General features: G+C 43.2%; 1 protein-coding gene across 6 annotated transcripts in view; it reads left to right on the top strand.

Moving 5' to 3' along the window:
• Nucleotides 1–11,308, top strand: part of LOC130211606 (protein phosphatase 3 catalytic subunit alpha) — a 66,695-nt gene extending 55,387 nt beyond the window's left edge. The window contains exons 9-15 of one of the 6 annotated variants that reach the window (XR_008835109.1): nt 1,144–1,269; nt 1,960–2,031; nt 3,440–3,466; nt 4,410–4,494; nt 5,107–5,204; nt 5,721–8,057; nt 11,051–11,118. Coding sequence is in view for 4 of the 6 variants with exons in the window: in XM_056442463.1 (XP_056298438.1) it covers nt 1,144–1,269; nt 1,960–2,031; nt 3,440–3,466; nt 4,410–4,494; nt 5,107–5,204; nt 8,028–8,057; nt 11,051–11,253 (641 nt within the window). In the remaining 2 variants the exon portion in view is untranslated. Of the gene's footprint in view, nt 1–1,143; nt 1,270–1,959; nt 2,032–3,439; nt 3,467–4,409; nt 4,495–5,106; nt 5,205–5,711; nt 8,058–11,050 lie in introns of all 6 variants that reach the window. The other 5 variants (XR_008835108.1, XM_056442463.1, XM_056442464.1 and 2 more) reach the window with 5 other exon arrangements.
• Nucleotides 11,309–14,133: the final 2,825 nt, after the last annotated feature.

Here is a 14,133-nt window from a genome sequence, read left to right as displayed (position 1 = left end):
AAAGCAGGGAAAACGGGGATTGATTGTTCTCCCCCAACCCGGGTTACCTTCATTTTGATTCACGTTGCAGTTTGAGAGCCTCAAATTTACACATCTCAGTTTGCAATTATGCAGACGCATTAGTTCTTCTCTCAGCGAGGGATTGATGAAGTCTATTCACCTTAAAATGTCTTTGTGTTGCTCCATGCCAGATCCTTTTATTCACTGTCATCACCCAGTGATCACACTATTTCTCGATTGGTATTTTGCCAGTTGGAGCTCTGTAGTGGGTGTTTATTGTCTTCAGTTGGAGAACATGCAGCTAATGACTCATTCAGTCACAGAACATCCAGCTAATGACTCATTAACCAGGAGAGATAAACAACACAAACAGCCAAGATGATTTCACATGAACACTCAACGTATTAGTAAAGTAAAGTAGTAATGTGGGATTGTTTTACTTCATAAATAAAGAAGTAATGCTTCAGTGTCCTCTGGCAATAGCTCGACAAACCACATAAATCAACACAATGAGAAATAACAAGTCATTTCCAAGTGAGGAGTATTTTGTATGTACAAAACAATCCATCTATTCTTTGGATATGTTTAGTGTGCGTCCCGTTAGCTCCTCAGACGGTGGTAATTTCCGACAACCATCTTGATTCTCGGCACTTTACGGCAGAGTGCTTTGTGGTTAACGCTCTCCGGGCTTATGACATGTTGGATGGCCCTTCGGAGGGATATGCACCTTGATATGCGACGCTGCCGAGACCACGCGGTGTTTCTAAGTGGTGGTCGGGAGCAGGATGACGGCTGGTAATGGACCTGGACCATAATCGGATCTGATGCTTTCTCTCGGTCTGTTGAAATGTGGATTCCAGTATGGATTTCAGACCGCGGTGTTCTATCTGAAACTACAGAAGAGGGAAGGGGAGATGGAGTGAGCTCCAACATCTATACGCACATAAAATAACCAGACCATGGGACACGGTGACGAAGACATCTTGCCTCTCGTGATTATTATTATTATTATTATTATTATTAATAATCGCGTGTGTCCACGGACCGAAGGGAAAGCTGGATTATTATAATTTTTGTATATCGGCCCGTACACATTTGGCTTTATGTTAACCACCTTTCCCGTTTTCTTACCCTCCCCCTCAGCGGCAGTGCTGAAGTACGAGAACAACGTAATGAACATCCGACAGTTCAACTGCTCACCTCACCCTTACTGGCTGCCCAACTTCATGGACGTTTTCACCTGGTCCCTGCCCTTCGTCGGGGAGAAGGGTGAGGGCACACACACACACACACACACACACACACACATTCTAGGAGCACTTTTGATATAATATACATCAGATGAGAACATTGTGTACAAGCCGTTTTTTACTCGGTGCACCATCGACTTGGAATGGACATTTAGCTTCCTCAGTCGGTAATGAAAATGGCCCCGGGAATGTCACACTTTATGGTTCATCAATACAATATTTACGACACAAGATGTATGAACCAGAAACACCCAAAGCCAAATCCTGCAAATCAGTCGGTACAAATAATTAAATAATAAAATGTCTATAAATATGAGCAAAGTGCTGCGTTCTCTTACGGCCTTGAAGATTGTTCCAGGCTTATTTAATTATATTTGAGCCTGTGACACGTCTGTGTCAGTGAATCACACACAACTATGACTGACACACTCACTCCATGAAGCCTATTTTGGGTGTGACCCTTCCACACAGGGTCTCTCTCCAAGCCATGTTTGCAAGGTCTCAGATGGACACTGCTCACCAGGGGTGGGGGGGGGGGGGATAACTCGGGCCGCTTGACCCCTCGTGGCTAGACCCCAGACACGCATTTACCAGGTGGAAAGCGTGCACAGAGTTGATGATTACTCATGGGGCGGTGTGTTTATGAAAAAAAGAAGAAAAAAACAGGGGGTCATGTTGTAAAATATGTGTTTTCCTGATTTCTTGACAGTGACTGAGATGCTTGTGAACGTGTTGAGCATCTGCTCCAGCGATGAGCTGACGACTGACGAGGAGCTGGACGGTAAGCACGGCAGACGAATGGCATCCGCCACAGCTCCCTGCTGCAGTTTGCCTTCTGTCCACCGGAGGGAGTTCTACGCTCAGACACACGCTCATTCAAAACGTCACACAAAGGCACATTCCTAGGGTTAGTGTTCGCCTCCCATGGCTGCTGCTCTGCCCAGTTTTCAGAGCATTCAGTTTCAATATATTTAATTTTCTCAAAGTTATTTGGCAACAGAGAGATCATCCAGAAATAGTTTGACACGTGACACACAGTGAAATCAATAAACCGTTCAAATACCTCCTTAGAAAGTCTGGATAGAAACATCCGAGTGTAAGGCCTTGAAAAGTGTGGAAATGCCGACAATATAATTGTTGTAGGGGTTTAGTTCTACGGGATCCCTCTGTGGTGCACGTGGTCTTGGGTTCAAACCGCTCAGTTAGTCATACAGTAATCGTGCTTTTTATAATCACATAATGGAGGCAGCTTTTGGAAATCTGTTTGATCACAGTTTATCTACAGTGACATGACCAGTTTCCCTCTGCCTGCCCCACCCCTTACTGCCAAACAGGAAATGATCTCACCAGTCCTTCCACCTACTCCTATCGCTTTCTCTTTGTGTTTACTGATGCACGCAGTATGACTCGATAAACAGCACCCAGGGGTGCAGCGTAGTCAAGTTATGAAAACACAAATGCTTCCTGTTCCTTCAAATGATTTGAAATTAAGACCATACGATTGAATAATCCGGGAATATAAATAGGTTCCATATGAAAAGGTATAACAACAATGTCCAAAATTCAATTCATATTTGTACGTCAGCGTCGCAACATGAACAGTTAGATTTTCTCGCATTATGAGGAGAAACGTATCCATTTCTCTTTTCCTGGCATGGCAGCAATATGCTTCCGTCGATTTGGACTGCATCACAACTCATTCTCTCTTTAGTTTCCTCGCCCTCACGTTCACCTTTCTGCTCCGTCTTGAGCTCATTTCTTTGCTCAGACCTCTCATGTATTTCCACTGCGTTGCCATTTGGATCTTTCTTTCCTTTGTCTTTTCACTCATGATCTGTTTTTCTGTGCCAGTATAATCCATTCTTTGCACTGCTCTGTATCTACTATTGTTTCCATGGTTTCCAATTGCCATTATGTTGATATTTTTCATGAATTTCCTTTGCATTCTCCTCCTCTCTCTCTCTCTCATGCTGTGATGTGGTCACTCCCTTTGTTTGCCTCATCTAATCTCTCTTTTCTATGATTTCCAGAGTTGTATATGTTCACGGCATCGCTTTACTTTACACTGGTTGTGCTTTCTTGCCTTTTATTTCGCCGCCGCTCCACCACCTCATCTTTCATTCTACGGCCATCCGCTGATCTCTCTGTCCTTTCTCTTGTCTTCTCTTCTGGGGGTGTTTCTTGAGAAGGACAGCAAATATATCCCCCCAAAAAAGGTACAAACGTTAGCCGCGGCGGTGTGTGCAGAAGTACAACTAACAGCACTGTTCATAAAAACGCCTGTTAACACGACTACAGAGTCTTCCTGTTGATCTCTAATTGTTTACCACTAAGACGGGTCAGTAAGGTCACAGTTACATCTGACACACAAACAAAGCAAAAAGATTTACGGTAAGATTAGCTTCATTAGCTTCAGTAATAGAAGTGCTGTTCCCATTGGACTACGCAGTGTTACTGGAGGGCATCAATCCTGTGGAGCAACATGAGTTATAATGGTTTGATGGTTTATACAACAGTGAGGAAGAGAGGATCAGTCTTCATCAGACCGCCAGCTCTTTCCTTTACGCAGCCTTTCAACCACACATCAGCTTCATTTCCATCCTTCATACTTCATGCATTTTCCGAGCTGGCTCCCTGGGGCCTTGAAACTGTTATTCTTCAACAAAAGAAACGGTCTCTTCAAACAAAGTTTTGTTTTCAAATTCAGGAAAATTCCTGTTTGAGTCTCCACAACCACGACACAGGAACATGTATATATAATATATGTTGTGCTCCTCTGACGCGTTGATGCGACATGTTTGAACCCGGACATTTACAGATGAGTTAACAAGGTTTGATGGCGCTAAGTACTACCTGGAGAAAACAGTGTGTAGGCGTTAAAGGGACTTCAGCTGAACACCACTAATGGTGCAATACAGACTGGCAGCATGAGTGCACTGTAATGCTGGGAATCAGTTGTTGTGATGTGTGGACGAATCAAAACTATTTCATACGAGATGAACTTCCGTAACCTCACTATGTTTGCATCGCGTTCATCCGCCGCACGTTATAGGACACGCGGAACCGCAGACAATGAAGTCCGTGTTGCACTTCCACAGCACGTGTTTCAGTATGCATGAGTCACGGCTTGCATGTCTGTCTGACCTCTGACCCCTCCAGGTGCCACAGCTTCTGCCCGTAAGGAGGTCATCCGCAACAAGATTCGCGCCATTGGCAAGATGGCCAGGGTGTTTTCTGTGCTCAGGTATGCAAACAGGACCTCGTGTCCCGTTTAGTCTGCCATCGCCCCGCTGACCAACCCCGTGTCGTCCGAAAGGTGACGTGGCCACAGAGATTTATCAAGCGACTGTGCGGTTCACCTTCAGCTCGACGGATTGTTTTAGCGTCTTTCAGCTCGTTGTTTTGGTTTTTCCAGCCCTGACTTTCCTGAATTGGTTCAGTCTTGATGCTCTCAGGCTCCGATGAACCCCGCCGCACCAAACAACAGACGGACTAAGTTAGCAACTAGCCAGGGAGCGTAGTGGAGGAGAGCTGGAGACCAAAACGGAAGTCAATGGAGAGTAAATATTGAGCTTGCTTCGGTGGCTGAAGACACGACTTTAAATGGATGTTAATGCTGCAACATCTCTGCTTGATGTGTCCAAAAAAGGCACATTTTGCTAATAAGTTAAATCAACTTAATGTCAATGTTGTGGTTTCAGCGGATTCCACTGCCTCCAAGTGGCAAAAAAAGAGATTTTTTTTTAATTGATTGAACCAAAACACAATAATAAAAAAAGAATTGTTCAAAAATATCCTCCAGGAAGTCGTACGTACTGGAGTAAATAATGTGTGCATGTGCGTCTCCATGTTTCAGAGAGGAGAGTGAGAGCGTGCTGACGCTGAAGGGACTGACCCCAACAGGCATGCTACCAAGCGGAGTGTTGTCCGGTGGCAAAGAAAAGCTGCAGAATGGTAAGTCTGTCACCGAGTCCCCCGACACCCCCAGCTTTGCCCCCCAGAACGGATTCTCTCTCGCACATGAATTCCCCTTACGCAGCGATAGCCTGAATAAAGTGCTAGCTCAGTGTTTAGAGGACACTGTATATATATATATATATAGAATCCTTCCCCTCACTGATCGTCCAGGAGTGTCAAATTGCTTCGTCGAAGTAACACTGTAAGAGAAGTTAAATGTCACTCTGCGTATCCTTTCTATTCCGCATGTGTTGGTTCAATAGATCGAAGCATTAATAGCTGCTCGACGAAGCTTTCTTTGAAGTATTTTTTCCCCCCTTGATAAACGACGATAGCATATCAAGTTATATTTCTCCTCTTCCCTTTGTCTTCTCTAGTGTGTCTCTCCCCCCCCCCCTGATGTCTCGCATTAATACCCTGTCTCCTCGTCCCAGTCTCTTTCTATATTCAACTGGTTTTATCTCAAATATTACCTGTATCTTTTTCTTTCTCCTTTCTTTCTAGAAACCGCAGGTATAATCGGTTGTGCAAGTATTCTGTTGTGTTTATTTTTATTTTTTCTGTGAGACCAGCTTAGAGTACCGTCCACCCTCTTATGTTGAATTCCAAACACTCCCTCAATGAGTTTGACAAGCGGCCGCAGCCTTCTGGAAACGCCTTTTTTACAAATACTTCAAATTGACTGGGAACTCCTGACGAAAACGGTCACTTTATTGTCCAAATTGTGAGCACCAGTTGTGGATCTCAGCGGTGCTCTGTCGGGATAGACGCGGGACTCTCTGCGATCCAAAAAGGATGAATTGGAATTGACACAAGCAACTGTGAACGAAAGGGAGATCACTGCCGTCTGCCTTTCCTTTACAAAACCAAGCAGAAATCCAGACAACGTCCCTCTCCTCTCCCAGGTTCTCACGCATCAGCGAGCGCTTTTTGTGTTGAACGCAAAATCTCTTATCTTCATAAGAATAGGTTCCTCGTTACTTTAAAGCCAGCGTCCGTGACTTTTGCTGGACAGCCAGTGGAAACCAGTAGCAATCATGGGATAATAGCAAAATCTAAAATGAGAGTTAAAGTATGGTACGTTAATTTTGTTACAGCAGGCTGTGTTCTAGCATTTAAAAAAGTTGTTTTTCATCATTAGCCACTAGAATCTTCTGGTTGGGGGAGTCTCCAGCATCACACCCCCCGTCTTTAATGGAGCTGAGCAAGAGTTAAGTCTGTTTGATCACTTTTCAATTCTAACATCAAAGAATGGGTCTTTATTAATTTCTGAAGTTCCATAGTTTCCTTTCAAAGCACATTAGTTTAAGCTTTAAGACATTGGAAGATAGAGAGAACGATGGGGAAGCGCAGGTTCTGAGCCGGGCCCGCTTCTAATTCCATCGTGACCTCTGGTGGGAGGAGAAGTGACCAAATTGGAAGGAAATAACATCTGGACGAAGTTGGCAATTCTGCGTATCTCGATTAGGGAGTACGGGATGCTCTCCTCTACGGATGTATATGTACGTAATAAACAAAGCTATAAATTCATAGAATGGATCATATCCTACACAACCAGCGTCATTAATACATGGCTTTTACCCCACATTAACTTTTATATGTAGAGTTTCACGAGGACTTTGAAGCCATATGATTATGGAAGTTTAAGAGCATTTGTATCCAAGCCAATCGTGAAGCAGCTGACACTGAGAACCCCGGTGAAGGCAGAGTGGCGTTCACAGATTCCTGTTGCAACATTGGTAGAATCACATTGCTCCCCTCCTTTTTAAGCAGACGCCAGTGTGCTTCTACTGTAATGTTGAGTCCATCAGCCATTCCGTTCACACTGTGTGGCTCTCGTGCCTTACCTGTAACCTCATCCTCATGGTAGTGTGTCCCGTAGGCTTCAGTACTGTACAGCCGCTACTTTACTTTCACCTTCTGCCTCATCCCTGTCTTTGTGTAACGCTGATTTACAATGTTGTACTGTATTTGTGTGTGTGTGTATGTATATATATATATATATAATATATATTTATATTATATATATATTTATATTATATATATATATATTTATATTATATATATTTTTATATATCTAATGTCAAGGATGATTGTAAGAAATTGGTAAGTGGTTAAAACGTCAAAAGGTTTTCTCCCCTCCTCCCCCACCCCCCTCCTCCCTCGCACCTCACAAAAGTAAGCCAGATATTTATTTATTTTCATATTTCATATCAAAAGATGGTAATCCTGCAGTTCCAGCCACTGCCTCACGTTGCACACGACACAACGGCAACGCCGCTCCGTGCGTCTGCGGCGCCACCGCCGGGAAACCCACCACCGCACATCAATACACCGTTCTCCCATTCGTCCGATGTCGACACTCCTTTCTCCATGTGTGGCCTGCTTTGCGTTAGTCGTGAAGAACTAATCTATTTCCAGCTTTAGCCCGTGGTTTCCACTGTCAGTGTCCGTCGTCGCCGTCTTCATTCATGTTCTCTCACCGCATTGATTCGGTTGTCGGACCTCGTCAGACTTTTCAAAGTACCTCAAAGACGCAATCCTCTCCAGGAGGTCGCCACACACATGTGCCACCTTCCCTTTTTACAGATCTGGAACTCCTCTTACAGCTAAGGCTCATCCCTCTCCTCTCCTCTCCCTCCTCCTCCCCCTCTCCTCTCTGCTAACATCCATGTGTCCTTTGCCATACAAATGTGGAGATGACGTTAACCGCTGTTGCATCGGTTGCCTTTGCTGCTCATTGACTTGTACCTCGGACAAAATGAACTCCTCTGCTCACTTCTCTCATTCGTTTTGCAACCCCCCTTTTCTTCTCTTCAGCTACTATTGAAGCTATTGAGGCTGACGAAGGTAAATGGGTCTGGCGGCCCTCTTCTGTTGCTTCTCATGGCAATGGGCAGGGGGCTCCGCTGGGTTTTCATTCATCTCGCTGGTGCTTTGATAGAGTGTGTTGGGTGTGTGGGCTAACAAAATGTGGCATTGTATTAAGGGAAGAGGACGTAAGTAATTAGGAAATCCTGTGGTCACCCACTGTTTTAAAAGGGAATGGATTTCATAGCACAGATGTCAAAGTCACGCTGATTTTGAGTGAGTGCAAAGCAAGCGCTTTTATTGTTTCACGAACATCTGCAGGTTGTTCGAAGTCGACGCACACAAAGTGTAGGCGAGCTTTCAACAATGTACCTTTGCATGACAAGTTCCATCGTCTATATGTCCAAGCGACATGATGTAACACCATTACGGCAAGACTTAAGCTTTTTGTGAGAAAGGTTAAGATATCTCCGTTTAAGATTATCAGAGCATCCATGTTCAGAATAGAGGTCGCATTCTTGATGAAATGCACATTCACACTCCCGTAATGCGGGAGGTGTAAATAATTGGGCACCATCGGGTCATCTGGCGATTACAGTGAGCTTCCTCCAACAGATGCCAGAGGCCCCGGCCGGCTGGCGCGGCTGAACGCAGCCGAGCGAGAGCGCTGCCGTAGCCGCCGCTCAGCCAGACGCGGAACGGAACGGCAGATTTGTGTAAACTATGTGAATGCAGTCTTGCGCTTGTTTTCTTATCTCAAGCTGTTGAGGTTCTGGAGACCCGTAAACAAACGAGCCATTTTAACTCGTGTGCCGCCTGCTCTGCCCTCACACAATACAGTTGAGTCTTGCTGTGAAAGCCCCTCACGGCATGTCCCCTTTGAGACGACTGAGGCAGTTGCTGTTGTATGAATGTAATAATACGGCAGTTGTCTTTTAGAGCTGAATCTGATTTAGATCGAGTTCAAACGCTCCACGGGAGGCTGTGAAATCCAAATTGGATTTCCCCCACCCCCACCCAAATATTTTTTTATTTACACCGCCGCTGGCGCGAGAACAACCTCAACTGCGGGCTAAATAGTAGTTTGCCAGCTGCTACTTACGTTGGAATTGTCCAGTACTTCCTCTCTAGCCCAATAGAGGAGCGTCCATTGTTGTGTCGTGTTCTGTCGTGTGAGCTGCTAATAACCTGTGTCTGACCTGTGCTATGCAGCAACACAACTACGCTACCCACCATGCACCTCTCCAAGCTCCCCAATTTGTCTTCTGAAATTATGCCCGACCCTTCCTTCGTCCAGTAAAGGGTCTTGTACACCTGTTGTCACCATTAAGACCCCCCCACCCCACCCTCCCAGCACTTATGAGAGGTGGAAGCAACTCAATTTAAATGTGTTAAATTAAAACAATTAAAATGGGCTGAAATGAAACTTGATCAAGCCGAATGGTGGAGTGATATGGCAATCCTTACAATCCCATTCAATCAAACAACGTGGGGTTGTTGTCGTCATGTATCTGTATCGGACTGGGTTTATTTTCCATTATTCAGATGAATTTAATCTTGTTTTTATTCAAGCCCAGTCTAAATGGCATTGTGACCTCCGCCCCTCGTAACCTCCAGTAAACCCGTAAATTGCTGCATGCTCCAAGCAGACTCAACAAGTCGTTAGCACCCCGAGTTCCTGTGTCGTGTCTCTGTGCGTGAGCTCCGTCTCAACGTGGTTCTCGTCTGTGGAAGTGAATGTCTCAGTGGGCTCCACTCGTGTCTTTTGTTTTTATTTTCCTCCCGTCATTCATTTTTTATTGTTTTTTTCCTTCTCTGTTTGATTCTTCTTCTTCCATTTTTTGTTGTTTCTTTTAAGTATCTGTGACGTGGCAGGGCCATCTGGATGTGTGGGGGTCCTCAGGTGTTCTGGAATGTGCCCAAGTCAAGATATTATTTCATATTCTCCATGCTTAAGTTTGCATACAATGCTTAATTGACCAAATGGCAGTACGAGATGGTCACTAGATGGTCCGGTTCTGTCCAGTAAGCCTTTTCACGAATACTGAGTCCAGCTCATGGGTTGATGGCACAGTGAAAACCTGTGGACCCTGATTCCAGCAGTGCCCTCTATAGATTTAGAAGGATCGTCTAAACCCTTTTGTCTGTGCAGTTATGTCATTTTCAAACTCTGATAAATGGTGTTCATGTGTTGTCGTTTCACACAAATGAGTTCTGATCTTCTTTTAGTCATCGTTCTTCTGTTATGTAACCGCGAAACACTCTAAATGATGAATGTGGAAATGGGCTGAACAATATATGCAACAACTACATCACCGGTTGGAGATTTAGTTCAGCCTTATGAATAGTACAGATTTGTGAATATATATATATCTAAATAATATATATATATAATATATATAAATAAATAAATGGGTAGGAATAGGTGAACATTTTGGGGAAATGTGCTTATTCTCTTCTTTGCATAGAGTTCGATGACCTCATGTTTTTTTAATATAATGCTACAGGAAGCAGCCAGTTAGCTTAGCTCCATTAACTACCAGCAAAGTATTCCGATTACTTTTTAACTGCATTCTGCCATATGTATTTGACCACAAGTCAAAGTGTGTTGTCTTTATGCTTAGTCTTTCTTAGGTATGAAGACAATTAACATGAGAACTTTAGAGGTGCTAAAAGGCAGCGAGCGTTACCTCCACATAGAGCCAGGTCAGCCATGTTCCTGTTTAAAATATGTATGCAGAAAGAAAGCAAATAAGCATATTTTCCTGAATGACAGCCTATATATTCTTGAAAGTCTCCGTGGATCGACATGATGCCGGTGTCGTTAGAGTGAACAGGCCCGTCGGTTACTCATGTTTCATGGATGACTCGCGGTTATTTACTCCTCAAGACTTCTTTGTTCCAACAAGACCAACACGTGTGTGAGTGAGTGTGAGCGAGTGAGACCCCATTCTCCTGATCATGTCACCCCCTCCCCTCTGAAAGCGCTCCTGATCTCTCCCCTATTCTCCCTTTTTCTTGCGTCCCGACAGCCATCAAAGGCTTCTCGCCCCAGCACAAGATCACCAGCTTCGCGGAGGCGAAGGGTCTGGATCGCATCAACGAGAGGATGCCGCCGCGGCGGGACACCCTGCCCTCCGACGCCAGCCTCAACTCCCTCAACAAGGTGCTGTCCTCGGAGGCCAACGGCACGGACGCCCAGGAGAGCACCAGCAGCGGAGACAACATCCAGTGAAGGCCGGCGGCAGGCGCCATCTTGGGGGGCAACGGGTGAATGTGTGGGAAGGAGGGGGGGGGAGGCATATATGACTTAATCTGGGGGGGTTGGGGGGCGGGGACATCTCACTTTCTAGTCTTTGGATATGCCTTCAAAATATGAGTTCATAGTCAAATCTGCTAAATTATTGCCGCATCACGGCCGGGCCTCTGCTGTGCTTGATTCTCCACCACACGTACACTACCGTTCAAAAGTTTGGGATCACCCAGACAATTTCGTGTCTTCCATGAAAAATCACACTTTTATTTATCAAATGAATATAAAATATAGTCAAGACATTGACAAGGTTAGAAATAATGATTAATATTTGAAGTATTAATTTTGTTCTACAAACTTCAAGCTCAAAGGAAGGCCAGTTGTACAGCTTATATCACCATCATAACTGTTTTCAGCTGTGCTAACATAATTGCACGGGTTTTCTAATCAGACATTAGTCTTCTAAGGCGATTATCAAACACAATGTACCATTAGAACACTGGAGTGATAGTTGATGGAAATGGGCCTCTATACACCTATGGAGATATTTCATTAAAAACAAGACACTTCCACCTAGAATAGCCATTTACCACATTAACAATGTAGAGAGGGTATTTCTGATTAATTTAATGTTATCTTTATTGAAAAAAAGTGCTTTTTTTGAAGAATAAAGTCATTTCTAAGTGATCCCAAACTTTTGAACGGTAGTGTACGTCAGAGGGGGGCGGGGGGAGGACGAGAGGGATAGAGAGATCTTAAAGGTGATTTAATTTTAATTTTATTTCTTGAAAGACCCTTGCTCATTTACACCGAAATGGAAAGTCGTGTAACTTCTTACTAACTATTGTACGTTTACAGAAATTCAGCACTAAAAAGGACAGGACATGAGATGATGTTTTTAACATATAAGGGTGTACAAACTAAATAAGGACTATTTATTGATAACTTTTTTTGCTACTCTTATAAAATAGCTCTGAAATTAATTAGGCAGTCTTAAAAAGAATGTTGCAATGTTGTCGAAATGCCAAATAATGGAACGTTTTATGGTTGTACATATTATGCTTACCTCAGGTTCTTTTGGTGTGTGCTCTGACCTGATTTTTTTCTGTATAATGGCTAAATAACTCTGTAATGAATACCTATTTTCTTGAGTTTCAGAACTGGAATTTACATTTACCTATCTATCATTTGCAAATATGTTTATTTTTTTGTCATTTTTGGAAGGGGTTGGGGGGGTAGATTTATTGTGGCTTGCTGGAATTGAGTGTTCATTTTTCTCTTTTTAAGTATTGCGAACAAAGTAAAAATAGAGAACCTATATTGTGTAAAAAAAAAGAATACAATAAACGTAAAGTGTCTGCCTATGCATGTTTTATAAAAATCAAACAAAGGAAATAGAAAATCTGAATATCTTGGCTGTGGAGGCCTGTTTTGAAATATACTGCGCTTTCGTGAACATATACTGGAAACGTATACCTGCATACTTTCAATTAACACCATGATGCTCTTTGCCTTCAACTTCTTTTGTAATTGAAGCATTTAATTATCTAAGATGGATGAGAAATCATATTTTTAACCTGCACTTGTAAGTGCACACAGTCCAATTCAGCATGTTTGACAATTCTTGTGAGGTGTGTGGTTACATGTGTAACTCAAAAATGCATGATTAGCTGTTTGTGTCATATAACAGGTAAATCAGTTTTGTTCTGTTTTGTAAATGTGCCACAGAAAGTGTAATTTGATTATTATTATTTGGAACTCTGCTTTGTATATCAGTTACAGGTTTGATACTGCTCAATACTTTAAGATGAAACACACAAAAACAACTTTGATCTTTTTTAAGAACTGCTTAAGTGCCCAAGTAATTCACTACACGACATGAAGCCTTGCTTTTGTAATTTAACTTCAAAACTGTTGGCAGATGAGGCATGCACTTGCAACTATGAAAAGTATTTTATATAACTGTTCAATAAAAATGTGCATGAATTTCAACTTGAAACCAACCTGCTTCTCCTGTGTGTGACTCCGGCTGTCCGTTCTCCACTGATGAATATGCAACCGTGTCCAATAAAATCAAATACGTAAGACACGTCGTCCGACGGGCGTTTTTTGCATCGGGTTTTCCAACAAAGATTACGGGAAACACAAACTCCCATCCCCCGTAGTTCTGCGCTGCCATGGAAACGCACACTTCACATGCTCTCCTCCCTCCAGTTCTGTGAAGGAGTGTGTCGCACTCGCCACTTTGGCACTGCGTGTTTTCCTCTTCCTCAACCTTTGGTGGCTTCTTTGATTAAACTACGAAGATGAAGCCAAGAATGCACCAGTGTCTACCTGTTTACACGGGAGACGGAGCTCTGCAGGCTTCCTCCTCCACACACAGGTAGAATAAGGCTTATTCATATGTTGCATTTTATTGGTTTTTCGTTTTATCACTTCGGGGCAGCTCTTCCTCGTAGAAATGGTGATTTAGAAATTAAACCTCTAAAATCACACACAAATGTACTTAACCCTCCTGTTACCTTTACATGAACTAACATATTTTACCCTCGGGGGCAATTTTACCCCAGCAATTAAAACCTCCAGAAAATTATTAGAATTAATATTGTTTCCCAAGTTTAAGTGTGAGGTACTTTATGTTTGTTTGTTGACAACCTAAATAGCCCTTTAAATATATAAAAAAGTTGATATTTCTTATATGTTTGACACTGAAAAACAGCCTGGGGTCAAATTGACCCCAAAGAACACCGACATTAAACATTGAATGGGGTCAAATTGACCCGAAAGGTAACAGGAGGGTTAAAGATCAATCCAGCTGTAAAATCCAACCTCCTTCCTGACGCAGTTGTCTAAATATGTAAA

This window comes from Pseudoliparis swirei, chromosome 21, assembly GCF_029220125.1.
Source record: "Pseudoliparis swirei isolate HS2019 ecotype Mariana Trench chromosome 21, NWPU_hadal_v1, whole genome shotgun sequence".
NCBI classification, from domain to species: Eukaryota; Metazoa; Chordata; class Actinopteri; order Perciformes; family Liparidae; genus Pseudoliparis; species Pseudoliparis swirei.
The sequence above is the reverse complement of the archived record's forward strand: the minus strand, read 5'-3'. Positions and strand labels throughout refer to the sequence as shown.